Source organism: Myxocyprinus asiaticus, chromosome 42 (genome assembly GCF_019703515.2).
Source record: "Myxocyprinus asiaticus isolate MX2 ecotype Aquarium Trade chromosome 42, UBuf_Myxa_2, whole genome shotgun sequence".
Taxonomy (NCBI): Eukaryota; Metazoa; Chordata; class Actinopteri; order Cypriniformes; family Catostomidae; genus Myxocyprinus; species Myxocyprinus asiaticus.
The window spans coordinates 18,581,511-18,607,703 of record NC_059385.1 but is presented as its reverse complement, the minus strand read 5'-3'; the positions used below and the strand labels follow the sequence as shown (position 1 = coordinate 18,607,703).

The 26,193-nt window shown below is 38.2% G+C and overlaps 2 protein-coding genes across 3 annotated transcripts in view; one reads left to right on the top strand and one right to left on the bottom strand.

Moving 5' to 3' along the window:
• LOC127433030 (cell adhesion molecule 2-like) overlaps positions 1-26,193 on the bottom strand; it is a 633,917-nt gene that overhangs the window by 161,763 nt on the left and 445,961 nt on the right. The window lies entirely within an intron of this gene.
• LOC127433039 (C-type lectin domain family 4 member M-like) lies at positions 23,643-25,336 on the top strand. The gene is made up of 5 exons (XM_051684658.1): positions 23,643-23,843; positions 23,917-24,153; positions 24,253-24,380; positions 24,530-24,636; positions 24,733-25,336. Exons 2-5 carry the CDS (start codon positions 23,940-23,942, stop codon positions 24,854-24,856), a joined length of 573 nt encoding a protein of 190 aa, XP_051540618.1. The 5' UTR covers positions 23,643-23,843; positions 23,917-23,939; the 3' UTR covers positions 24,857-25,336.

Sequence of the window (26,193 nt, the reverse complement as noted above, 5' to 3'; positions counted from 1 at the left end):
AAATATTTTTTTGAAAAATTCCTGCTGCCATGATCAATAGAAAATGTACAGTACATTAGCATCTTTTTAAAATAAAATTCAGTTTACCTCCTGCTTTCCTCGAGTGGTAATAGTGCAATGTTTAAAAGTAAATTAGCCTCTAATATAAATGCTGAACATACTGTAAAAGGACAAGATAAAAAAAAATGCTGAATATATTGCAAAAAACGAAAACTGTTAGAACATAAGAAAAAGTAAAATGTCTGAGGTTTATGCGTAAAACAAAAAAAACAAAAAGAAACTGAAAAAAGAAACTCATACCCATACAACCCATCAAAGACAAAATACATTTAGATTTTAATAATATGCTGTATTTATATAAGATACGGCATCTGAAAACAGTTTCCTTTTGAAGGAAATGTATCTTGATTTAAGACTGTAAAAAAAAAAAAAAAAAAACTTGGGGAAACAAGATAAAGATACTGATTAGGAACAGGATTTTTCATAGAGTAGCTCTATAAGACACTTTCAACCCTGTGTCCCGAAGCAGATGATTGAAGCAAAGAGTGCATTTTTCAGGAAGATTACCTTTAAAGACTGGGAAGTGTGGAACAATGCATTTCAGTGACATGCTAATAATTGTGCCTGTCTTTTGCATACAAACATAATGGACCACAAAATGACTTCTGTCACGTCGTTCAGTTGATCCGACATTTAAAACCTCAGGTGGGAGAAATTGCTCAGAGAGACGTAGGGAGATGCAGCTACAGAGGGGAGGGAAAAGTTGTCTGACAGTTTAGCAACAATAGTTTTAGTTGGCTTGCCTGCTGAGTTTGGCTTTTCTAAAACTGGAGAACAAAGCAACCATGATGAACCACCTTGACAGCTAGTAGTTAGGATCATTCTAGAATAAAGAAGAATGCCTGAGTCTGCAGGCGTTCAATATGTGTTTGATTGAAATGAAGCTTAGAGTCACATGCCATTAGACAATGGAAGAAAAAGGGAATTATGATTATCTGAGACATTCAGTGTTCTGTGCGAGATTATCGGACACTGAAAAGAAAAGTTATGGAGCTACACATTACCTTGGCAAAATTTTTGCAAAATGAAATAGTTTGCTTCAGTACACTGCAGTTTCCCAGTGAACTGTCCAGCGGGGGGCGGCTACAGCAGGTGAAACGGTGTCATTTTCAGACAAGGTATAAAAGGTGAATGGTAGATGGAGGTTTTAATAAGAAAAAAGTACCTCCCTAACATAAAACTTTACCTAAACCTAACAAATAGTGTCCTTAAGCAAATGAGAAGTAAACAAAACAGACATCTTTACCTGAAAATGAACACCTAAACCTAAACGATAGTGTCCTAAAAGCAAATGTGAAATGAAAAGCAAATTTTCTGAAGCCACCACGTCATTTTGTGTCACTTCTACAGTTTGACATTTTCATCTCACGTGTCAGCTTGTGTGCTTGGCTAGTCTTCCAAATCTAAATTCCAACACTCTGTCAGGTGAGCTACCGTGCATGGTAATCATGTTGGAATAATGGGGTTGTCACACTACACTTCGCGCTCCATTCACTCCCATTCAAACACATCCGAACACGGAAGGCCGGAAACGCAAGCTCATGCAAAGAAATTTTGTACGACGCTGTGTACCAAAGTTCAAGCTTGGTGAACTCTGAACTATGAATTCATCCGTTGAGAGGACGCGTCACCAACAGAAGATCGAAACGTCACACCTTGACCTCTTGGCTCAATACAAAGAATGCATTTTTTAAAGCTGTGTGTTTTTATTGTTGCAGGAAAGTGAGTAGACAATATATTTAAAAAAAATTAATATAATATTATTTGTTATTTGTGATGTATTACAGAACGTTACACCAGAACATGCGTGACTTCAAATCCTTGTGCGTTGTTGGAAAAAATGTACGTGCTCAAAGCCTAATGTGACCTCCCCTTTACACCCTGTCTACATGGGGCATGTCCGTTGACATGGCGCAACGCAACGGCTTGAGGCTGTCTACACTGGACACGTCGAAATGAACATTTGAACCCGTTTAATTTATGTAGAAGCGCCAGTGTGTGCAGTGCAAAATGGAATGCGACACCCGTTTATTGTCGGGGCAACAGACGCTTAAAGTGTAGACAGCATCATTGATTATAATGGGGTTCTATTGCTTTTGATGCGACGCGATGCGCCCCTCGTGTCCGGTGTAGACAGGGTGGAAGTGCATAAATGTAGGTGGGTCTGTAATACAACTGTAAAATGTTTAATTTTCTCTGGTGTTTTAAAAAGGTTTTTGTCATCTGGTGCCACCCAAATCACAAAGAATTATTAGATTAGATGATCCTAAATCAAACTATGAGATTTTGAATTTTTTTATTATCATTTACGGCTGCATTTAAAGCAGAGCTAAAGCATTTTTTTTTTTTTTAGGTGAATTATATTTTAGGCACCTCCTGTGTCCTTGTAAACAAGCAAAACGGTAATTTTGGAAAGGTTGGTGATAACAACATTTTGAATAATCATAAAGAGACAGGTTCCAGATATATTGTCAGTTTCAACAGAGTGACATTCTGTGTTGAGTCCCTGCATGTAGTAAGTTCCTTTATGCATAACATTTCTACATAGAAGTTCCTTTTATTGCATAAATGATTGAAATATTGCTGCACAGGCAATAAGAGTACAAAAAAGTTCACCACAGGAGAGGTACAGCATTAGGAAGTTAGGTATTAGTTATACCTTTTATAACACTTTACATTTACGCTACATAGTTACATGGTTGTTGCCATCTTGGCTGCACTGGAAATGTCTGAATATTTGAATTATAGTATAGATCAATGCACAGTGGATACAGAAGACAGAATAGAGAGGATTGTTGATATCTATGTTACTGCTGAGACTGTAAGAGATATTAAACATAAGAAAGAGATGGGGGACCCCAACACATCGACAATCCAGTCACCTCAACACCCAGGTACTGGATGTAATTGATAATAAAATGTCCTTATAAACCATAATGGCAAAAAAATATATTCATAAACATTTGAAAGCACATCATTACCTCAATTTGCAAGATATTTATGTTTTCCTTTTCGTTGCCCTCAGTGAGCAACCTTGAGAAGAAGAGAAGCTGCAGAGCAGCTACAGTGTGTTTGGGGCTGCTGTGTGTTCTTCTGCTGGCTGCAGTCATAGTGCTGTGTATACTACTCAATACGAAAACAGATCAGTTTAACATCAAGGGCAAAAAATTCACAGAAGAGAGAGAGAGACCGGTTAATATTTACAAATGAAAATCTGACCTATGAGAGAGATCAGCTAATATTCAAAGTTAATAATCAGACTTCAGAGAGAGACTAGTTGAAATGGCAACTTCAGATGAGTCTTGCAAAACTGGGTAAGTCTATTTAGTAACATGCTATATAGCAGATTATTATTATTATTATTTCTATTTGAACATTGACTAGTTTTATTAAATGGCATTTTATTAAAACATGCAAAATGAGAGATGTAAATGAATTTTACTATTGCATAGCGCATGCAGATTATTTCAAGTTATGAGCTGGATCATGATTGATTAAGACTAGTTTATTCCCTTTATATGACTGAGATAAACAGAACATCTCCACGTTTGTGCATCACTGTATCGGGGCTTAATGTAGGAAACCTTTTTAAAACGCAATCAATATTTGTCAGTTGTACTCAACGTGCAGGATCACTAAATGAACCACTGATGACACCAAACACCCATATTATTATAACTAAATTGAAAAACAAAACAAAAACAACAACAAATAGCTAATCCGCAGTATGTGCTTACAGTACATAAGGCTTTATTTGTGTTGTTTAAGTGTGTATACCATGATGGCAGTGGGATGTTAGAATTATGTGCTAGTGACGTCATTACATGATGACGTAAAAGAACAGCTGAATCAGTTTTTTTTTAACCAGCTTATTGAAACGAATCATTCAGAAGAAATGGCTTTGTAGGAATCAGACTTCACCATACTATGGAATACGCCATGGTCTATAACTAATAGACCAGGGGTGCTTATTACATTGATCGCGATCGATCGACCAGTCGATCGCAAGAGAACCACTGGTCAATCTCAATAACAGTTCAAAAGTGAAAGAGAACAGAGAGAGAAATACACCAATAACAAACATTGTAAAGATTGACTTTTTATTTCCTCGCTTCTGAAGCCGCGCGCTGTTTGACAGACTGGCGGGTGTGCTCCGAGAGCGCTTGTGGTCATGCGGATATGTGCCCAAACAGTCAAATATACTTCAACATTTCGCCAAAATGCCAGTCTTGGCAAGGTATTAATGTAAATACAGTCAATAATGTTCAAAGTGAATGTTAACAGTGGGGGAAAAGCAGATTTATATCAAAATGTCGGACTTGAAATATAAATATAACCTAATAGACGTGCCGGTGATAAGTATGTGTTAATATTAACAACATGCTCACTGCTCTTGGCTGGATAAATTTAGCACCTTTAAAAAGTATTAATGGCATACAAACAAACAGTGAAGGCCAGTAGCTAGTACTCTTATAGGGTCAGTTGCAATATTTTACTTTGTCTGTTCAAGTATAAATTGTATGTATGTTATCATATGTACTCATGTTACAGCAGTGTGGGTGGGTAGCTGAGAGATGAGGGTTTAATGTATTAAAATTTTGGCTTTCCAATACAAACAATCTCTGAGAAGCTGAAGGAAATGCAAAAAGTGTTGCAACCGTCCCCGCTCTTCCCTAACTCACTTTACATGGGTGCCCCTCATTCATCTATTTCACGCCTTCAGCTTGTTCAAAACACTGCGGCTATGCTGCTTAAGGGGAAACGCAATTTTGAGCACATCACAACGGTCTTGATTTCATTGCACTGGCTTCCTGTTAAATTTAGAATTGATTTTAAAATTGTATTGTTTGTATTTAAATTTCTCCATAACCAGGCGCCACAGTACTTATCCGACTTGCTGCACCTGTACACTTAATCGAGATCTCTTAGATCTGGTGAATCTGAATTGCTTTGTGTTTCCAGGTCTAAACTTAAGAATTGTGGTGATCGTGCCTTTGATGTTGTTGGACCTAAGCCACGGAAAAGTCTTCAAGCACATATTAGAACTGCCTCAACTATCTTGGCTTTTAAAACTAAACTTAAAGTGTATCTATTTTTCTTGGCTTTTAACATTCGTTGACCATTTTTCTATTTCTCTTTGTAAGTTCATTGTTTATTGTTATTACATGTCTTGATTGTTGTCTTTTTATATATTGTGCAGCACTTTGGTCAACCTCGGTTGTTTTTAAATGCTATATAAATAAACATTGATTGATTGATTAGGCAGGTGGTTTTAATGTTGTGGCTGATTCTCTCACCACAATTGTACAGAGCTGTTATCTGAGTTACCGTAGACTTCGTCAGTTTGAACCAGTCTGGCCATTCTCTGTTGACATCTCTCATCAACAAGGCATTTCCGTCCACAGAACTTATGCTCACTGGATGTTTTTTTTTTTTTTGGCACCATTCTGAGTAAATTTCACACACAAAAGTCACTAGAATTTACTCATAATGGTGCCAAAAACAAAAAACATCTGTGAGTGGCAGTTCTGTGGACAGAAAGGCCTTGTTGATGAGAGAGGTCAACAGAGAATGTTGTAAAAGTGAAAGTGACAGTAAAGATTTAGAGTAAAATGTTTATATTGTTCTGTTTCTCACCCACACCTATCATATTGCTTCTGAAGATATATATTTAACCACCTGAGTCATATAGATTACTTTTGTGCTGCCATTATGTGATTTTTGGAGCTACAAAGGTCTGATCACCATTCACTTACATTGTATGGACCTACAGAGCTGAGATATTCTTCTAAATATATCTTCTAAAATATACCCACCCATTGAGGGGTCTTTCTCTAACAAAGTATAACTTTTGTTGTTGCTTTGACATTTTCATTATGCATATCTTTTATTTGACAAAAAGTAGAAATATTTTTGAAATACATATATATAATCAAGCTTTTCAGAAAATAGACTTTTATTGTATTGTAAATTTACAATTTTGCCTTATGTGTGAATGTCTGCATGTGTGCATTTCAGCTTAAAGGGATAGTTCAACCCAAATTGAAAATTCAGTCAATGTTTACTCACCCCAGTATTGTTATAACCTCTCTTTTTTTTTTCTTAGCACAAAGGGAGAAATTGTGAAAATAAATTGTGCTTAGTGATGTCATACAATGGCAATTTATGGTGACCACCTCCTCAAGCTTCAAAAGCACACAAAAGTATAATTAAGAAGTCTGATAAATTATTCCATGAGACTCATTGTTGTTATGAAAGCATTCGTTAAACAAACAAAATCTAATGTATTATTTAGTGAAACTGTTGACCAACCGTTGCTCTACTCTGGGCGTTCACCTCTGTAGCGAGATGAGCTGTTCAAGCAAAACTTGTTTTGTTTATCTAAAAACAGGTCCACCACAGCGATATTAACAATAGAACACAACACAGCTGCACACAAACCAGAGAACAGAACTTACTAAATATGTCTGAGTTTGTGGTCGGAGAATAGATGCATTTCTTTGCCCAGCCTCATTTGTTTGAAACAGAGTACTCAATCAAACTGAGAGAGATACAGGACTGTTTTGATCACGTGGACTGGAAGATGTTCCGGTCCGCCTCTGTTGACGATATTGAGGTCTATGCTGATACCGTAACGTGTTTCATCAGTAAGTGCATAGATGATGTAGTGCCGATCAAAACAATACAGATCTACCCTAACCAGAAACCTTGGATTAATAGCGATGTTTGTGCGGCACTTAATGTGCGGACCTCCGCTTTTAATTCTGGGAACACTGAGGAATATAAACATGCCAGTTATACTCTCCGCAAAACAATCAAAGCAGCCAAACAACAATACAAAAACAAAGTGGAAGCACAGTTCAACACCACCAATGCAAGAAGTATGTGGCAGGGAATTAACATAATCACAGACTTCAAAGCAACTAATCACTCCGCTTTGAACACCACCGCCTCTCATCCGGTCGAGCTAAATATATTTTATGCTCGTTTTGAGGAAAACAACATCTCCTCCACAGAGAGAACTCCCATGCCCAACACAGCAGAGGTTAGTTTATTTCCTGTCTCTGTTGTGGATGTAAACCGATCTCTCAAACGGAAGAATATTCGCAAAGCTGCGGGTCCAGACGGCATTCCGGACCGCACTCTCAGAGCATGCGCGGATCAACTAGCAGGTGTTTTAATGGACATTTTCAATCTCTCCCTCTCCCTGTCTGTGGTTCCTACATGCTTTAAGACATCCACCACTGTGCCCATACCAAAACAGTCAAAGATAGCTTGCCTAAATGACTGGCGTCCTGTTGCCCTAACTCCCATCATCAGCAAGTGCTTTGAAAAGCTTACCAGTGACCACATCTGCTCTGTGCTGCCTGCCTCACTGGACCCACTACAGTTTGCTTACAGAAGCAACCGCTCCACTGATGATGCCATTGCAGTCACAATACACACTGCTCTTTCCCACTTGGAAAAAAGTACACATATGTGAGAATGTTGTTTGTAGACTACAGCTCAGCATTCAACACCATAGCGCCCTTCAAGCTTGATGTGAAACTCCGGGCTCTGGACTTAAACAGCTTGCTGTGTAGCTGGATCCTGGACTTCCTGTCGGGCAGACACCAGGTGATCAGAATGGGCAGCAACATCTCCTCACCACTGACCCTCAACACTGAAGCCCTGTAGGGCTGTGTTCTCAGCCCACTCCTGTATTCCCTGTACACACATGACTGTGTGACAACACATAGCTCCAATGCCATCAAGTTCGCTGATGATACGATGTTGGTAGGTCTGATCACTGACAATGATGAAACAGCCTATAGAGAGGAGGTGCACACTCTGACACACTGGTGCCAGGAGCACAACCTCTCCTTCAACGTTAGTAAGATCAAGGAGCTTGTGGTGGACTTCAGGAGAAAAGACAGAGAACATAGCCCCATCAAAATCAATGGAGCACCGGTGGAGAGAGTCAGCAGCTTCAGTGTCCACATCACTGAGGAACTCACATGGTCCGTCCACACTGAGGCCATTGTGAAGAAGGCTCACCAGCGTCTCTTCTTCCTGAGACGGCTGAGGAAGTTTGGAATAAACCACCAAATCCTCACATGGTTCTACACCAGCAATGTAGAGAGTATCCTGACTGGCTGCATCACTGCCTGGTATGGCAACAGCACCGCCCTCAACCGCAAAGCCCTGCAAAGGGTGGCGCGAACTGCCAGACACATCATCGGAGGTGAGCTTCCCTCCCTACAGGACATATATACCAGGCGGTGTGTGAAAAAGCTCAGAGAATCATCAGAGACTCCAGCCACCCTAGCCATGGGCTGCTCTCACTGCTACCATCAGGCAGGCGGAATCGCAGCATCAGGACTCGCACCAGCCGACTTCACGACAGCTTCTTCCACCAAGAAATCTGACTTTTTAAATCTTGATCGCTCACGATCAACATATATCAGCACTGCACTTTATTAATCTCACACTAGACTGTCATAATTATATTTCTCTTAACAACACACTGGCAGCTGACTATCAACCAACAGCCTGAATGTCAATACAACACTATACAATCTTACTACACATTTATATATATATATTATTTTTATTGTATACTGTACATTGTATATTATTATTTGTATACTGTGTTGTAATTATGTTTATATTAATTTTGTAAACTGTGTTGTGTAAATCTTATGTTTATTGTAAATTGGTATACACTATATTGCCAAAAGTATTCGCTCACCCATCCAAATAATTGAATTCAGGTGTTCCAATCACTTCCATGGCCACAGGTGTATAAAATGAAGCACCTAGGCATGCAGACTGCTTCTACAAACATTTGTGAAAGAATGGGCCACTCTCAGGAGCTCAGTGAATTCCAGCGTGGTACTGTGATAGGATGCCACCTGTGCAACAAGTCCAGTCATGAAATTTCCTCGCTACTAAATATTCCACAGTCAACTGTCAGTGGTATTATAACAAAGTGGAAGCGATTGAAAATGACAGCAACTCAGCCATGAAGTGGTAGGCCACGTAAAATGACAGAGCGGGGTCAGCAGATGCTGAGGCGCATAGTGCGCAGAGGTCGCCAACTTTCTGCAGAGTCAATCGCTACAGACCTCCAAAGTTCATGTGGCCTTCAGATTAGCTCAAGAACAGTGCGTAGAGAGCTTCATGGAATGGGTTTCCATGGCCGAGCAGCTGCATCCAAGCCATACATCACCAAGTGCAATGCAAAGCGTCGGATGCAGTGGTGTAAAGCACGCCGCCACTGGACTCTAGAGCAGTGGAGACGCGTTCTCTGGAGTGATGAATCACGCTTCTCCATTTGGCAATCTGATGGACGAGTCTGGGTTTGGCGGTTGCCAGGAGAACGGTACTTGTCTGACTGCATTGTGCCAACTGTGAAGTTTGGTGGAGGGGGGATTATGGTGTGGGGTTGTTTTTCAGGAGCTGGGCTTGGCCCCTTAGTTCCAGTGAAAGGAACTCTGAATGCTTCAGCATACCAAGAGATTTTGGACAATTCCATGCTCCCAACTTTGTGGGAACAGTTTGGGGATGGCCCCTTCCTGTTCCAACATGACTGCGCACCAGTGCACAAAGCAAGGTCCATAAAGACATGGATGAGCGAGTTTGGTGTGGAAGAACTTGACTGGCCTGTACAGAGTCCTGACCTCAACCCGATAGAGCACCTTTGGGATGAATTAGAGTGAAGCCTGCGAGCCAGGCCTTCTCGTCCAACATCAGTGTCTGACCTCACAAATGCGCTTCTGGAAGAATGGTCAAAAATTCCCATAAACACACTCCTAAACCTTGTGGAAAGCCTTCCCAGAAGAGTTGAAGCTGTTATAGCTGCAAAGGGTGGGCCAACGTCATATTAAACCCTATGGATTAAGAATGGGATGTCACTTAAGTTCATATACGTCTAAAGGCAGATGAGCGAATACTTTTGGCAATATAGTGTATGTCTCATCACTGTCATGACTGCTATGTTGCTTGGAACTGCACCCAAGACTTTCACCCACTTGTAGGGCTTGTGTTTAGATCAGTGTTACTATCAGAAATAATTAATAATTATTTATTTAGTTATTAATTCATATTTAAATAATTAATTGAATCTAACTCATTAAAACCTCATATGGGGCTCCAGTAAATGTAGTGTGCTACGTTTAGGAGCAAGTTTGGTTATTAACAATAATTAATAATTATCAAAGATAATTATTAATTATTAAAATCAATAGAACATTGATGAGAATCAATGTTAGCTTTTTTTAATCCTTTAAATCAACAACTATCAAAGATAATCGTTAATTGTTAACATTGATGAAACATTAATTAAAATTAACACTAGATTACTGAGCATTCAAATTCAACAATCATCAAAGATAATAATCAATTATCAAAAATCAATAGAATATTAATAAGGATTAACATTGACGGGGCACCACCCTGGAATTAGGGACTAATAACCAGATAGTAAAACAGTCTCAATATTAGATTGTTTTCTTAGGAAAATCGACATCCGAAGAATATTGATTTTCGGGAAAAAAACAATGAATGAAGGTTTGAATCCGAGCACTGACATCCCGTCAGCATGACACAGGCATATGCAAAACAAACCAAAACAATTCTCTTTGTAATATAAACAAGGTTTATTTATGCAGTAATATCAATTAATAATTAATACAATGCAGTCAATAAACTTCCGACTTACAACTACAAAATAAACAGTGATATGATTAGATATGGAAATAAAATAATCCTATAACACATAAGGTGTGTGTGTGACAGTGTGTGTGTGACAGTGTGTGTGTGTGTGTGTAACGAGGGATGCGCACAAAATGGCAGACGTGACTCTCGTGGAGAGTATGTCATGCGAGACTTCCGGCCAGGGAATATGACTGCGAATGGGGCGGAGATGGCGTCTACCAGTTACCACGTGTATCCGCTTGTACGATAGCTTAGGGACAAAGCTGGGCTTTAGCATTTAAGCTATCTATGAGCCAAAAATGTGTGCCAGAATGTTTGTGAGGGGTCGTGTGCGTGTATGTGTGCGTGTGTGGTTAGTATGAGAGAGAGAAGTGACGGCCCTAAAGCCGATTTCACGATCATGGGAGAGAAAGCAGCTGTTAGTTCATCGCTCAGAGATGCAGTGGACGGCTCGTAAACAGTCCCTCGTTATTTGACTCTTTAATGGATGAACTCAGTTGCTGTCTCACCCGCGATGGTGAAATTGCACAACAATCCAATTTGGTTGGACCACAATACAGCAAAACAAAATTTGTGATAATTAATACCTTGAGTATTAATAATGAGCGGACATGGCGGTCCGTAAACTGTACAAGCAAAAACCTTGAAACACAAGAATAACACACTATAATATTCTATCTCTGCCCAGACGTAAACCTCTTACTTGAATCGCATGAGGACACAGGTAGAATGTGTTTTCCTCCATCCTTTAACTCTCACCCGGTTCCTTGAGGCTCGGGTGATGACGGGAGGCGGTTTCCTCGCTCTGTCGGCGGGCGGTACGGCTGTTGATTCTCGGTGGGCTGGCGGAGAACTCAGAAATGTCGACTTGATTGAAGATGGAAGAGAAATCTTTAATCTCTTCACTTCTGTAGGCAAACGGATGAAGATGCGAATTGCTCGGCAGTCTCCTTCAGATCTGTTAGAGTGTTCGGTTGAACACAGAGTAATCTCAACTCATCCAGCAAGATGGAGATTGTATGGTTACAGTTTCAAGTCGGACGTTACTTCCTTGTGCCACGAGGTTGCACATGAGAGCAGCGTTGAACTGCGTCCACACACTGCAAGCAAAGTTGCTGGAAGCAAATCCCGAAAGCATTTCAGAGGTATTTAAACTCCTGATGATGTCATGTTTGAGGGACGTTCTGTTGTGTGCCTCATCCAATAGGAGTTGAGAGTTCAATCCTTTAGTGAGCAAGGCTTCATGGGATTTGTAGTCTTTTTTGGACTCCCTTTGTTTGATTTTGGCGCGATTTTTATCAGTATAATTTACGACTTGGAATGTGGGGGCTTGAGTTAGGTTTTTACGACTGTGTTAGGCCTGCCTTTGTCTTCTATCTGAATACATGAGGCCCAACACACTGTTGCACTTGTGTATATGGTTGAGTGACAATAAAGTGATTTGATTTTGATTGGAGATACACAGAGGAGGCTGAAGGTAGCTACAGCCACACCGTGTCCTAACCTGACGGCAAACGACATGTGATAAAATGTATATTTTCTATGTTAAGAGTTTTTGTCCTAACCAGCTGTGATGAGTGCTGGTACATTCACTACATTCCCATCGTTCGCTTGGTTTCTATTTTCGGCATCATGCGATTGGTGCAGTGCAGCCCCACCCAGTATATTGAAGCCAGCATCTCAATAGCCAGTTAAAAACAACTTTATTTCAAACAAATGAAGCAGGGCATAGAAATGCATATATTCTCCAACTATAAACTCAACAGACATATTTAGTATGTTCTGTTCTCTGTTTTGTATGCAGCTGTGTTATGTTCTGTAGATAAAGAAAACAAGTTTTCGCTTGAACGCCCCGTCTCGCGACAGATACTATTCTCGTGCAGTCTCATGAACGCACAGAGTAGAGCAACAGTCGGTCAACAGTTTCACTAAATAATACATTAGATTTTGGTTTGTTTCTCACCATTCATTAATGTATGCTTTTATAACAATCGTGAGTCTCATGGAATAATTTATTAGACTTCATAATTAGACTTCTGAATTATACTTTTGCATCCTTTTGAATCTTGAAGAGGTGGTCACCATTAACTGCCATTGTATAACATCACTGAGCACAACATTTCTTCACAATTTCTCCCTTTGTGTTGAGAAAAATAAAGAAAGTCATATGGGGTTATAACAAAACAGGGATGAATAAACAATGACTGAATTTTCTTTTTTGGGTGAACTATCCCTTTAATGTGCAGTGACAACTAAGTGGGTGCTTACACGTGGTCACTTCATGACTTTTTTCATGCCTTCATGCCTATCCGATCATGAAAAGACCAAGTGTAACTGCCCTCCAAGATGGATTTGAGATGGATATACAGGGTTGGAACGGAATACATGTAACGGGATTACGTATTTAAAATACTAAATATTTGTAACTGTATTCCACTACAGTTACAGTTTAAATAATTGGAAATCAGAATACAGTTATGTTCAAAAAGTATTTCGATAACTGAAGAGATTACTTTGCATTTTATTTTCATTTGTTCCATTTAATGTTTAAACTATTCAGTTGGAAAACATTTATCCATATAAACGATGTGATCTGAGGAGCTTTTGAACACTTTCTTAAGTTACATTCATTCAAGTTCATACTGTTCTGAGTGAAAAAGAGGATATGACATCGAGGAATTTTCCCTTGGGAGCTTAATAGAGGAGCTACATCACGTTTCTACTTCTTAACAAGAAAACGGTTAGAAACGCTTTGACAGATGAAATATAAATCCAATAAATACACGATTACACACCATGTCAATGTATTTTATGAGGTTAGGGTATTTTAACAAGAAATGCTAACCAGTGTAGCATTTAACATCATCTAGAAAGCTACAACCAATATATCTATGATGAAAATGCACATTGGAGCATAACTTTTTTTTCTCTAGTAAGACCTTTGATATTAGAGCAAAGATGTACTGCAAAAATGTTATCCTTAATGAGAATTTAAATATAGTTTTTCTGTAAAAATATTAAAAAAAAAAAAAATCCTTAAAGCAAGATAAATTTAAGTGAATTTTCTTTATTTACTTGTTTATAGTTAAACCAAGTGAAAAATTAGCCAGTACTGAAGAAGTAATCCAAAGCATTTAGATTACGTTACTGACTTTGAGTAATCTAATGTTATATGTTACAAATTACATTTTACAGCATGTATTCTGTAATCTGTAGCGGAATACTTTTTAAAAGTAACCTTCCCAACCCTGCGGATATACTATACTATATATAGTATATACCTCAAACCACCTCCAGAGTATTTGCACAGGGCTTGCGACGTACAATAAATAATAACAACTTAAGGTATGGATGCATGTTGGAGAGTCAAAACTTTTTTCTTCATTTATTTGATGAAGATCGCTGACAAAACTTAAACTAAACAATGGCAATGAACACAGCTGACATGCATGACGCATCTTACCTATGACACACACACACACTGATCCTCACTAACGGGGCAAAGTCACTTGAAATTAAATAATAAATCCCATATTTGAAATTCGCTGTGGCATTAGAATAATCATGGAAATAAACTCTGTTTTATTTGCATATAGCACAGGAACTGATGATCGGATTATTATCTGTTTGGCAGAGACACATTGATGTGGCCAAGTGTAAATGGAATGTTCTTATTCAATCGGATGGCAATCCTATCAGTACAAAACGCATGTGTAAATACTCCTTAAAATGAAACCATCTGTATGTTCATATCCTAAAGAGTGTTAACACTGTGGCTCTTGTAAAACTTTGCTCTGTTGGTATGAGCGGCCAGATATAGTGTAATGATGAGTCAACAGAGTTGAGATCCATGTGCAGCTTTAATAACAGTAAAACTAGTAACACAGACAGGCAGGGGTCAATCACCAGCAACAGTATTATCAAAGGCAACCCAGAGAGGTAGTCAATAAACAGGCAAGAGGTCAGGGCAGGCAGCAGACAATCACAGGTTATCTCCAGGTAAACAAGGCAGTAATAGTAGAAAGGCAGCAATGGGTCAAAACAGGGTAAACAGTCCAGGATCATACACAGGTAATTCAGAAAACTCTGAACGCTTCAGAGAACGCTCAGAAATGTCAGCCAGAGCAAAACAAGACTTCGCAATGATAGCGAGTGTGAGTGAAACTTAAATAGCAGAGTAGATGAGGAACAGGTGAGCAGGTAATCAGTGCCAGGTATGGGGATTATGGAAAATGGAGTTCAAAGAGTAAAAGTCAATATTCATGTGATGGAGCCCTCAGGTGGTGAATGAACTACAGAGGTGGGATTCGTGACACATAGCAACATTGGCTCAACCAATTGAGTGGGTTTGGGGTGGGGACAACCTGCTTGACCATAGAATGTTAGATTGGGGAGTGTTTGGAAAACCTATTAAGAAACAGTTAGTATATTTGCAGTTGTAGTTGGTGCTACTAGCAGTGCAGAAGTTATAGATGAATTTCAGTGTGGAGTTCTTATGAACAGGTTAATGTCAGAGTGCATCATCTCAGGGCCTTAAAGACTCTGAAACTTTAGATATGGATCTTGGTAATTGTATAAATGTAAATACACACACACACACACACACACACACGCACGCACACAAACACAAATTCACAGCATTGAGACAAATTTAAATAAATGGTTGTTTTCTTTGTAATTACATATAACAACAACCCTATATATATATTCCAAAGGAAACACTAAGGAAACTATCTGCATAGTTACAACATGTCCTTAATAACATGGATATTGGATATTGGTTGACAGTTAAAAAAGCAGATATGTCTGCTGTGATTTATGATATGATCAGGTTTGAGTCTAATGGAATAGACAGAGATAAAGTGGAGATGATGGTGGATATCTATGAGAGTGCAGATTCTGTAAGAAATCTGTAAGAAAACTTCAAGACAAAGACAGACTCTAATACAAGCACATGACCATTTCAGTGTACAGGTAATGGCATTAATATTTTGTTAAAAAATATGAACTAAAATTAAATAGATTGAACTGGCAATCTGTACATGTTCAGTTTTTCTCTATATATCCTGTAATAAATGGAGAGGGAGAGCAAAATGTAATGCCATGTCTGTCACCTTAAGGCAGTGAGTATGTGCGGAACAGAAGCTCCAGAGCATCTACAATGTGTTTGGGGCTGCTGTGTGTTCTTCTGCTGGCTGCAGTCATAGTGCTGTGTGTCAAGTACACTCAAGAGAGAGAGAGCAGAGCAAATTCAAGAATGACAATTTGACTAAAGAGAGAGACCAGCCAAAATGGGAGAAAAATGAATTCCAAATGACTCTTGTTAAAATGAGTACGTTTCCTAACTCAATACAGAGCCTGTTTTACATTAAGAACAAAAATTAAATGAAGACGCACACACTTGAAAATAATAAACAAACAAGGGGATTGTTTATAAAATGAAAATAACTGCAAAAGGAGAACAAAATGATAGTGGATGTTTTTGTGCAGAGGCTAACTGTGAAGTTCAAAAATATTCAATTTGAAAAAGATACAGTATAAAATCTTTGCATACATTGTGTTATAAATCAGTTTAATTCAGTGTGGATGGTAAGCAAAAAGCTAATAGCTGAACTGGCTCTGTTAACAGATGGATGGATTTACTATCGGCTCAGTTTTTACTAGAGATGGAACACTACAATGTTTTCTCTTCCGATCCAATTCCAATACCTGAACTATCAGCATCGGCCGATACCGATCCCAATCCGATACCAGTGTTGTTTTTTTCTTAATGAGTTTAGAACATCTATAATTCACTGTGTGGAACTGATTGGGAGTACTCTTTGTGTAAAGAAACAAAAACCTCAAACAATACTTAATTTCATTATAAAATAGGAAAACAAAAATAATTACATAAGAGCATGTGCAAAACTTTATTGTTAACTAGTCTGCAGGATGCAGCAGCAAAAATAACAGTAATTCCAGTGAAAGTCTTCAGTAGAAAACAAGCCAGTTCTCCTTACACATTTTAACTTGTACCTGGACTTGTAAATGGTTTCGGATCTCTCTCTCACTCTCTCTCTCTCTCTCTGTTATTTATTTATTTATTTCATTTTAGTTTTATTAGTATATCGATCCACTTTTCAATCACACAGCAATTAGTGGAACCCAATTTCTTTTTACTGTAATTTATAATAATAATAATAATAATAATAATAATAATAATAATAATAATAATTTTACTATACATTGGTAATACATTTCAGTTGTAATTTATTAAGGCTTTTATTTTGAAAGTCCTGCACTGAGTGCTCCAGGAAGTATGTGTTTGAGTGTTTGTTTGTAGACTAATTCACAGTTGTGTAATACACTTCTCATTCAACATCTTGTAAAATGCTTGTCCGGTGCCAATCTCAGTGCATGTTATAGGTGGACCGAACTATTGATCATCTACATATGAGATTAGGTTTGTGTAGAGCGACCACATATTGCGCTAAGCAGTGCATCACGAGCCTCTGCACATGTTTATGTGTGTGTCAGCAGAGCGGCACTCATTCAGTAAAGCGTGGTGCCAGAGACTACTTAGCTGTGCATGCTGACTGTACAGTATATTTATTATTAAACACAGCCTTTTGCAATTCACAAAGATTTTGGATGAATGTAAGAGCCTGAATAAAATGCACAAGTTATATGGACTTCTTTAATGGTGTTGGGCCTCATGTATTCAGATAGAAGACAAAGGCAGGCCTAACAGTCATAAAAACATTCCTCAAGCCCCCACCTTCTTAGTCGTAAGTTTTACTGATAAAAATCGCATCAAAATCAAACAAAGGGAGTCCAAAACAGACTACAGATCCATGAAGCCTTGCTCACTAAAGGATCGAGCGCTCAACTCCTATTGGATGAGGCACACAACAGAACGTCCCTCAAACATGACATCATCAGGACTTCAAATAATTCTGAAATGCTTCCAGAGTTGCTTCCAGCGACTTTGTTCACCGAATACGGACGTAGCTTTTTGCTGCTCTCCGATGCAACCTCGTGACTTAAGGAAGTAATGTCCGACTTGAAACTGTAGCCATACGATCTCCATCTCGCTGGACGAGTTGAGATTACTCTGTGTTCAACCGAACACTCTAACGGATCCGAAGGAGACCGCCGAGCAATTCGCATCTTCATCCGTTTGCCTACAGAAGTGAAGAGATTAAAGATTTCTCTTCCATCTTCAATCAAGTCGACCTTTCTGAGTTCTCCGCCGACAGCACGAGGAAACGGCCTCTCGTCATCACCCGAACCTCAAGGAACCGGGTCAGAGTTAAAGGACGGAGGAAAACACATTCTACCTGTGTCCTCATGCGATTCAAGTAAGAGGTTACGTCTGGGCAGAGATAGAATATTATAGCGTGTTATTCTTGTGTTTCAAAGTTTTTGCTTGTACAGTTTATGGATCGCCATGTCCGCTCATTATTAATACACAGGGTATTAATTATCAAAAATTTGTTTTGCTGTATTGTGGTCCAACCAAATTGGATTGTTGTGCATTTTCGCCATCGCTGGTGAGACAGCAACTGAGTTCATCCATTAAAGAGTCAAATAACACAGGACTTTTACGAGCCCCGCTCGTAAAACCGCGTCTCTGAGTGATGAACACGGCTGCTTTATCTCCAGCTATCACGAAATCAGCTTTCGGGCTGTCACTTAATAATCTCTCTCTCTCTCTCACTAACCACACTGACACACACACACACACTGATACACATACACCTTATGTGTTATAGGATTCTTTTTATTTCCATATCTAATCATATCACTTTTTAGTTTGTAGTTGTAAGTCGGAAGTTTATTGACTGCATTGTATTAATTATTAATTGATATTATTGCATAAATAAACTTTGTTATATTACAAAGAGAAGTGTTTTGGTTTGTTTTGCATACGCCTGTGTCATGCTGACGGGATGTCAGTGCTCGGATTCAAACCTTCATTCATTGATTTTTTTTTCCAGAAAATCGATATTCTTCGGATGTCGATTTTCCTAAGAAAACAATCTAATATTGAGACTGTTTTAATATTTGGTTATTAGTCCCTGATTCCAGGGTGGTGCCCCGTCAATGTTAATCCTTATTAATATTCTATTGATTTTTGATAATTGATAATTATCTTTGATTGAATTTGAATGATCAATAAGCTAGTGTTAATTTTAATGTTTCATCGATGTTAACAACTAACGATTATCTTTGATAAGTGTTGATTTTAAAGGATTAAAAAAAGCTAACATTGATTCTCATCAATGTTCTATTGATTTTAATAATTAATAATTATCTTTGATAATTATTAATTATTGCTAATAACCAAACTTGCTCCTAAACGTAGCACACTACATTTACTGGAGTCCCATATGAGGTTTTAATGAGTTAGATCCAATTAATTAATTTAAATATTGATTAATAACTACAGAAATAATTATTAATTATTTCTGATAGTAACACTGATCTAAAGAACCAGTAAAGCCCTACAATGGTGAGTTGAAAGTTATTTGTGTCATACTTTGAGCTTGACAGTAACGTCAGTGACCAACATGGGGAATCGGATTTGGATCGGGCTTGTCAGACAGATACCCGATCCAGGTAAATACGTCAGTATCAGACCCGATACCGATTCAGGCATTGGATCGGTGCCACCCCTAGTTTTTACTACATTTCCTCTGAGATGAAGAACTGGAGTGAGGCCAGAAGATACTGTACAGAGAGGAGCAGATCTGATGATCATACAGAGAGAACAAGTAAGTGAAAAGAGATAGAGAGAGAGAGAGAGAGAGTCAGAAAAAGCTTTAAGAGTCAGCAAAGAGTGACTTTATGTTTGTTCAAAATGAAGATAATTTTCATGTGATCCTGGTTCATCCTACTAGAACTTTGTTAAGAACGTTACTGCTGGTAGCAACACCTGGATTGGTCTGACTGACAGTGATGAAGAGGGCACATGGAAATGGCATCAAAATGACATCTAGGTGAGAAATCACTGAATTTAACTGATTATTATACAGTCAGTTTCATATCACACAGAAAGCAGCACACAAGATTGGTCTGCTGATCTGTTGTTTCAGGTTCTGGGGGGATAAAGAACCCGATGGCCAACAAAAGGAGAACTGTGCTCTAACTCATTCAGCAGGGTGAGCTGATTACCCATGTAATGATGCTTTTAAATGGATCTGTTAGAAGAACTTTGTAAAAGAGCCTGTTACATGAAATTAGATCTGTCTCGATTATAAAATTGTCCAACAAATAATCACGATTATGACGATTAATTGTCTGTTTTAGAACTTTCATTATTATGGTGATTAGTTGTCCGTTTTAGGGCTTTCAAGATTATGACAATTCATTGCAATACAACTTGTCATACTTAGTGCATGTGTGCTTCATACATTTACTCTGTTTTTGGAACCAAGCCAACTAGGGGTGCGTTTCCCATTCAGTGACGTAACTCACTGTGTAACCAACATAGTACGATTTATTGTAGAAATTATCTAGCAAGTCATGACTGTTTCCCGAAACCGTAGTAACTAAACCACATTGGTTCAACAACATAGAGCTGTCATTAATGACGTTACACAGGGGGTGGAGTAATAACTTCTGCAAATATAAAATTATAATAGCAAAATTATAATACATGTACACTCACATGTATTATAATTTATATACATGTATTAATATTAATATTAATATTAATTTAATATTATTTTATGTATTAATATTATTGTGGTGTCACAAAGCCATTTAATGTGGGAAAGCTGCTGAAGACACATACACTGTATATTGAAAGAAACAGAAGCCTCAGCGAAGTCAAATTATGTCCACGCAGCAAACTATTAAGAAACTATGCCTCTAACCACAGGTGTAGAGCTGTAGTTCCAACCACACAAATTTAAAACTACATTTTTTGGGGACAAACACCAAATAGTTGAAATATGTTGGTAATGGTGGAATTTGCAACCATAGTTGGCTAACGATGCTTTTCGGAAACACACCCCTGAATAGCTATATGATAATATATTGTGCAAATAAACATGTAAAACGTAAAAAGTTCGTCCTAATTGTTTTATTTTAACACTTTAAGGCTCTCCCATTAAACCCACAAGCTCTTATTTCTCATGAAGAGATTGTTAAAATATATTTCTTCTTTCTATCATCTTCACAAAAAAAGTGTGGCGTCTCCTCCTGTGTCACTGCGTGTCATTAATACTGTGTATGAACCTGAAACAACCAAATTACACTTATTACAACATTTGCCATTAAACAATTGTTCAATTAAAGTGAAACTGGAGTGCTGTGAGTTCACTATGAAAATCCATGTTTATAGTTAGGCTGACTCCAATACAAACACATAACAACCACTTCAGTCTACAGGTAATGTGAACCACAAAATAGAGACATAGTTCAAACTGTCATAGTTTGTATATGAAAAAATAAAAATAAAATCATCTTCAGGAAGTGAGTGTGTGAGGAATAGAAGGTCCAGAGCAGCTACAGTGTGTTTGGGGCTGCTGTGTGTTCTTCTGCTGGCTGCAGTCATAGTGCTGTTCATCCAACTCAATTACATTAAACAAAGTGAACAAATAAATTAGGAGAAAACTGAATTTTGGAAATGTCTTTATGAAAGGGGTAATCTTGAACTATGCAAAACTAAACAATGTTCAGCATTACAAACATACTGTGGAAAATCTTTGGGTGTACAAGCTGTTACAAAGTTTTATATTTAGTGTCTATGGGAACAAAGAGCTATTAGATAAATTAAGATAACAGATGGTGTCAACTTGTGGTAGAGAGGATGAAGGGGAGGCAAGAGAGGCGATGTATTAGGCTTTAATGAAGATGAAGATATAAGACGATGTGACATGCTATAAACAAAATTAACACTAGCTTTACACGGACAAGAACTGTCAGTGAACAAAACTGGAAGGTATTTATACACAAAAGAACTAATGAGGGGATGAAAGACAGGGGAGGATGAGGAACAGCTAGTAGTGATGAAGGTAGCGCACTGTGGGAGATGTAGTCCGGGAGGAAACTTCAAAATAAGTGTCCGAGGAAAACATGGAGACAGAATGCGACATTACGATGGATCCCCTTGTCTGTGGGGTCAACTGGGCCGATGGTCGAGCCGGTGACTTGAGGGGAACCAGCTGAACAGAGGAGGAGCTAATGTCTTAAGTGGAGCCAGCGGAGGAGGAAGGGATAGGGCCCCGGACGGAACCAGGGTGTCCATTATGCTGGCTGGAACAAGCAGAGGGTGAAGAGTAGTCAGGGTGGGAATCAGGGCATGAAAAAGTCCAGGTCTACCAACCTGGCAGGAGCTGGCTCTGGGATGGGCGAGGGTGCTGGCTCATGAGCTGTGGAAGGCTGGAAGGCGTCCACTGTGGGAGGAGATTCAAGGTCCTCATCCTCCTTACCCACAGAAAATGGTGAGCCGCTAAGTTTCAGAGCCTCCTCAACATAGTCGGCGAGCGTCCAGTGAGGACCCGTCAGAGGCATCAGCTCCTTCAGTGCACTACTCAGACCAGCCCAGAATAAATTCAGAGCATGGTCATCATAGTGCACCAAATTCTTTAGATGGAGAGACTCACAAACGTGATCCTCAACTGGACGCTCCCCCTGTTCGAAGAGGATCTGTACAGCCACTAGATACATCCTTGTCAGTCAGTTCTTCTGTCTCAACTTGTAGTAGAGAGGATGATGAAGAAGCGAGAGAGACGATGTATCTATATACAGGATTTAATGAAGAAGATATAAGACAAAGTGGCGTGCCAGAAACAAAATCAACAAGCTTACACAGACAAGAACTGACAAACAATGAACAAAACTGGAAGGTATTTATACACAAAGGAACTAATGCGGGGATGAAAGACAAGTTAGGATTATGAGGAACAGCTGGTAATGATGAAGGTAGTGCACTGTGGGAGATGTAGTACAGGAGGAAACTTCAAAATAAGAGTCCGAGGAAAACATGAGGGAGACAGAACGATGGATTTTATATCAATCCAAGTTTTTACTACATTTCCTGTGAGAAGAAGTGCTGGAGTGAGAGCAGAAAATACTGTCCAGAGAGAGGAGCAGATCTGATCATAAACATCAGAGAGGAACAAGTGGGTGAAAAGGCGACATAATTTTTGTGTGTGTTTTTATCAAAAGTGTGCATGTGTGTCTATTCATCAATGAAGGTATTAAAACTATTTGTTTTCCTGGTTCTATTTAGGAGTCTGTTATATAGGACATTTGTGGTAAAAGCATCTGGATTGGTTTAGCCCACAGTGATGAAGAGGGCATCCCAAAATAGGTCAATGGCAGCACGCTGACCTCTGAGTGAGAAACCTCTAATCCTGATCTGTTGTTTCAGGTTCTGGGGGCACAGAGAGCCCAATGGCAAAAAAAAAAAAAAAAAGAAAAGCAGTACGATGTTGCTTGCAATATTGCTCATAAATGGTGCTGTGAGAAGAGCTTTTTAAATAATGCAATACTATACATGAAAGACAAGTTTATTTTATATGGATGGAGGGGGTTCTCTGCTAAACAGCAGAACATGTCTAGAGAAAAATGTTCTCTTTATATATTGTTTTTTGAAAAGCTACACTGTAATAATATATATATATATATATATATATATATATATATATATATATATATATATATATATATATATATATATATAATTTTTTTTTTTTTTTTTTTAAAGAGTAAAATCCTTCACTTTGCTTTCACTATGCCTTTTCTCAGGAAGTGAGTCACAATGAAACCACAGGCCAGCCAATGTGTTCTTGTACTTATTCAAAACTTGACAAATGAGAGCTTAGGTGATTGAGGTTAGGGTGGGGGGCTTTTAAAAAGCAGCACAGTTCAGAGAAGTGCAGTCCACCTGAACAGAAACACACAGGAGAAAAACTGACTGAAGATATCTTGGCATATTTATGGCAATGTGAACAATGCTAGGAAACAAAAAAAAAATAACATAGAAGATAAAGAGGAGACTCTCTATGTCAACACAGATACTTTAAACAGTCATGATGTCTGGACAGGAACTGAGAACTCAGAGAGAAACAAAACATCTCAACACACAGGTACTAACACCAGTGCGGAGTTAGTGTAAGTAGAAAGTAAAGAACAAATTAATATCATGTCTGTTATTCTCAGGAAATGAGTGTGTGAGGAACAGAATGTCCAGAGCAGCTTCAGTGTGTGTGGGACTGCTGTGTGTTCTTCTGCTGGCTACAGTCATAGTGCTGTGTGTCCAACTCAATACAAACAAGAACCTTATGCAAGAGAGAGACAAGCTACTACTGATGAACATGAATTTAACAAAGGAGAGGGAAATTTTGGGCCATCTAATTCAGGAGAACAGTGAACAATGGAAACACCTTCATGAAATGGGTAATCATGATTAAAGACAAAACTACATAAATGTTCTTACTGTTCTTGACACTGCAAAAGGGATACCCATATTATATATATATATGGTTGTATTTCCAGATGAATGGATTTACTATCACTCCAGTCTTTACTACATATCCTCTGAAATGAAGAGCTGGAGTGAGAGCAGAAAATACTGTACAGAGAGAGGAGCAGATCTGCTGATAATAAACAACATAAATAAACAAGTGAGTGAAAAAAGGGGAAATTAAAGGAGAAAGGAGCGAGAGCAAAGAACAGAAATAATTTGTAGAGTTATTATACAGTATGTGTGTGAAATGTCTATATAGCAATGGAAATATTAAACTGTGCATGCATTCCTGGTTCACTTTATTAGAAGTTTGTTACAAAAGTTACTGGTGGTAACAACATCTGGATTGGTCTGACAGACAGTGCAGACGAGGGCACATGGAAATGGGTGAATGGCAGCACACTGACATCTGGGTGAGAAATCATTAAAATTAGTTGATTATTATCAGAGTCAGCATCATTTCACACAAAACGCAGCACTGAAGATCTAATGCTGATCTGATGTTTCAGGTTCTGGAAGTCTGGACAGCCAAACGGCCAAAGAATAGAAAACTGTGCTGTGTCTTACTTAACAGGATGGTTTGATTACTCATGTAATAATGCTTATAAATGGATCTGTGAGAAGAGCCTTTGAAAATTAAACATGTTTTTCAGAACATCTTAAATGTGAAAAGAGGGAATACTCTCCTAAACAATGAGACCACTTCTGAGTCATTCTGAGTTTCTACATTTAGCCTTTACTTACTCTGTGATCATATATATGTATGTATATATATATATATGTAAGTATGTATGTATGTATATATCCGAAGGCTGCTTTTGGTGTCCACAAGTTGGAGCTTTTGCACAGGCTATTATATTTGCTGTTTTGGGAGTGAGAACATGTTGAGGATGCACGTCTTTTCATAAAATACAACTTTATGAATTGTATTGCATGAGTTGTCAATACCAGTGTCACAAGACAAGCTTAATGCTTTGGATAGTAGCATCTGCTAAATCTCTTAAATGTAAATGTAAAAAGTGCTATACACAAACTATATGCTTTAGCAAGAAACTGAACCTCCAGATGGACTGTGATGCTTTATTTGTCTTCTTACACTTGTCTGTTCAAATAAAAAGCAAAAAACATATATATATATATATATATATATATATATATATATATATATATATATATATATATATATATATATATTAACTAAAATATGAGCTAAAATGTATTAAAATACATTCAAACTGTATATGTTGGTATAAATATGACTGTGTTGGAATAAATAGGGAAGAAAAAAAATTCTCTGTCTGTGCTGATTTAACATGAAGAGAACACATTTATCACTAAGTACATCACAATCAGGAAGCTGGTCAATGTCACAGTGCCTCATTTTACTAGCAGTGTGTTGAGATTTTATATTAGTGTACAGTTTGTAAGCATAGAGGATTCTTTAAGGTGGTACAATAATATCTTGTCTATCATTTTGCTTTGCTAATTTGAACTTTATAACAATGTTTTGCTGTAAGTTCCAATAGTCAAGCAAAGCAGTCCATCTGAACTGAATCAGTTTACTCTCAGTGGAGGTGGTAATGAAGTGGTTAATGGTTTTAGCTTGAAAACCCAAATGTTTTACACCCCGTAATCCATCTATCATCAATGTACCGTTCAGCAAAAAACTGAACCTTGTATGTTCCCAGATGGACAGTCCCTGCAGTACGTGTATCATAGGTTTCTTTGGATAAAACAAGTGTCTTTTCAGAAATGATTACACTGAAACATACTGTACAGAATATATTGTACAGAGAGAGGAGCAGATCTTGTGATCACAAAAACAAAAGTAAGTGAAAGTGTGAGTATGTGCAGGGTTGGGAGGGTTACTTTTGAAATGTATTCCACTACAGATTACAAAATGTATGCTGTAAAATATAATTTGTAACATATTCCGTTGGATTACTCAAGGTAAGTAATGTCTTCTAAAT

What these genes read in the sequence shown, in the direction of transcription:
- LOC127433039 (XM_051684658.1), top strand. Translation starts at nt 23,940, where the DNA reads ATGTCCAGAGCAGCTTCAGTGTGTGTGGGACTGCTGTGTGTTCTTCTG. An exon ending in GAAACACCTTCATGAAATGG is followed by an intron (nt 24,154 to 24,252) that starts GTAATCATGATT and finishes TTGTATTTCCAG; the next exon opens with ATGAATGGATTTACTATCAC. An exon ending in GGCAGCACACTGACATCTGG is followed by an intron (nt 24,637 to 24,732) that starts GTGAGAAATCAT and finishes CTGATGTTTCAG; the next exon opens with GTTCTGGAAGTCTGGACAGC.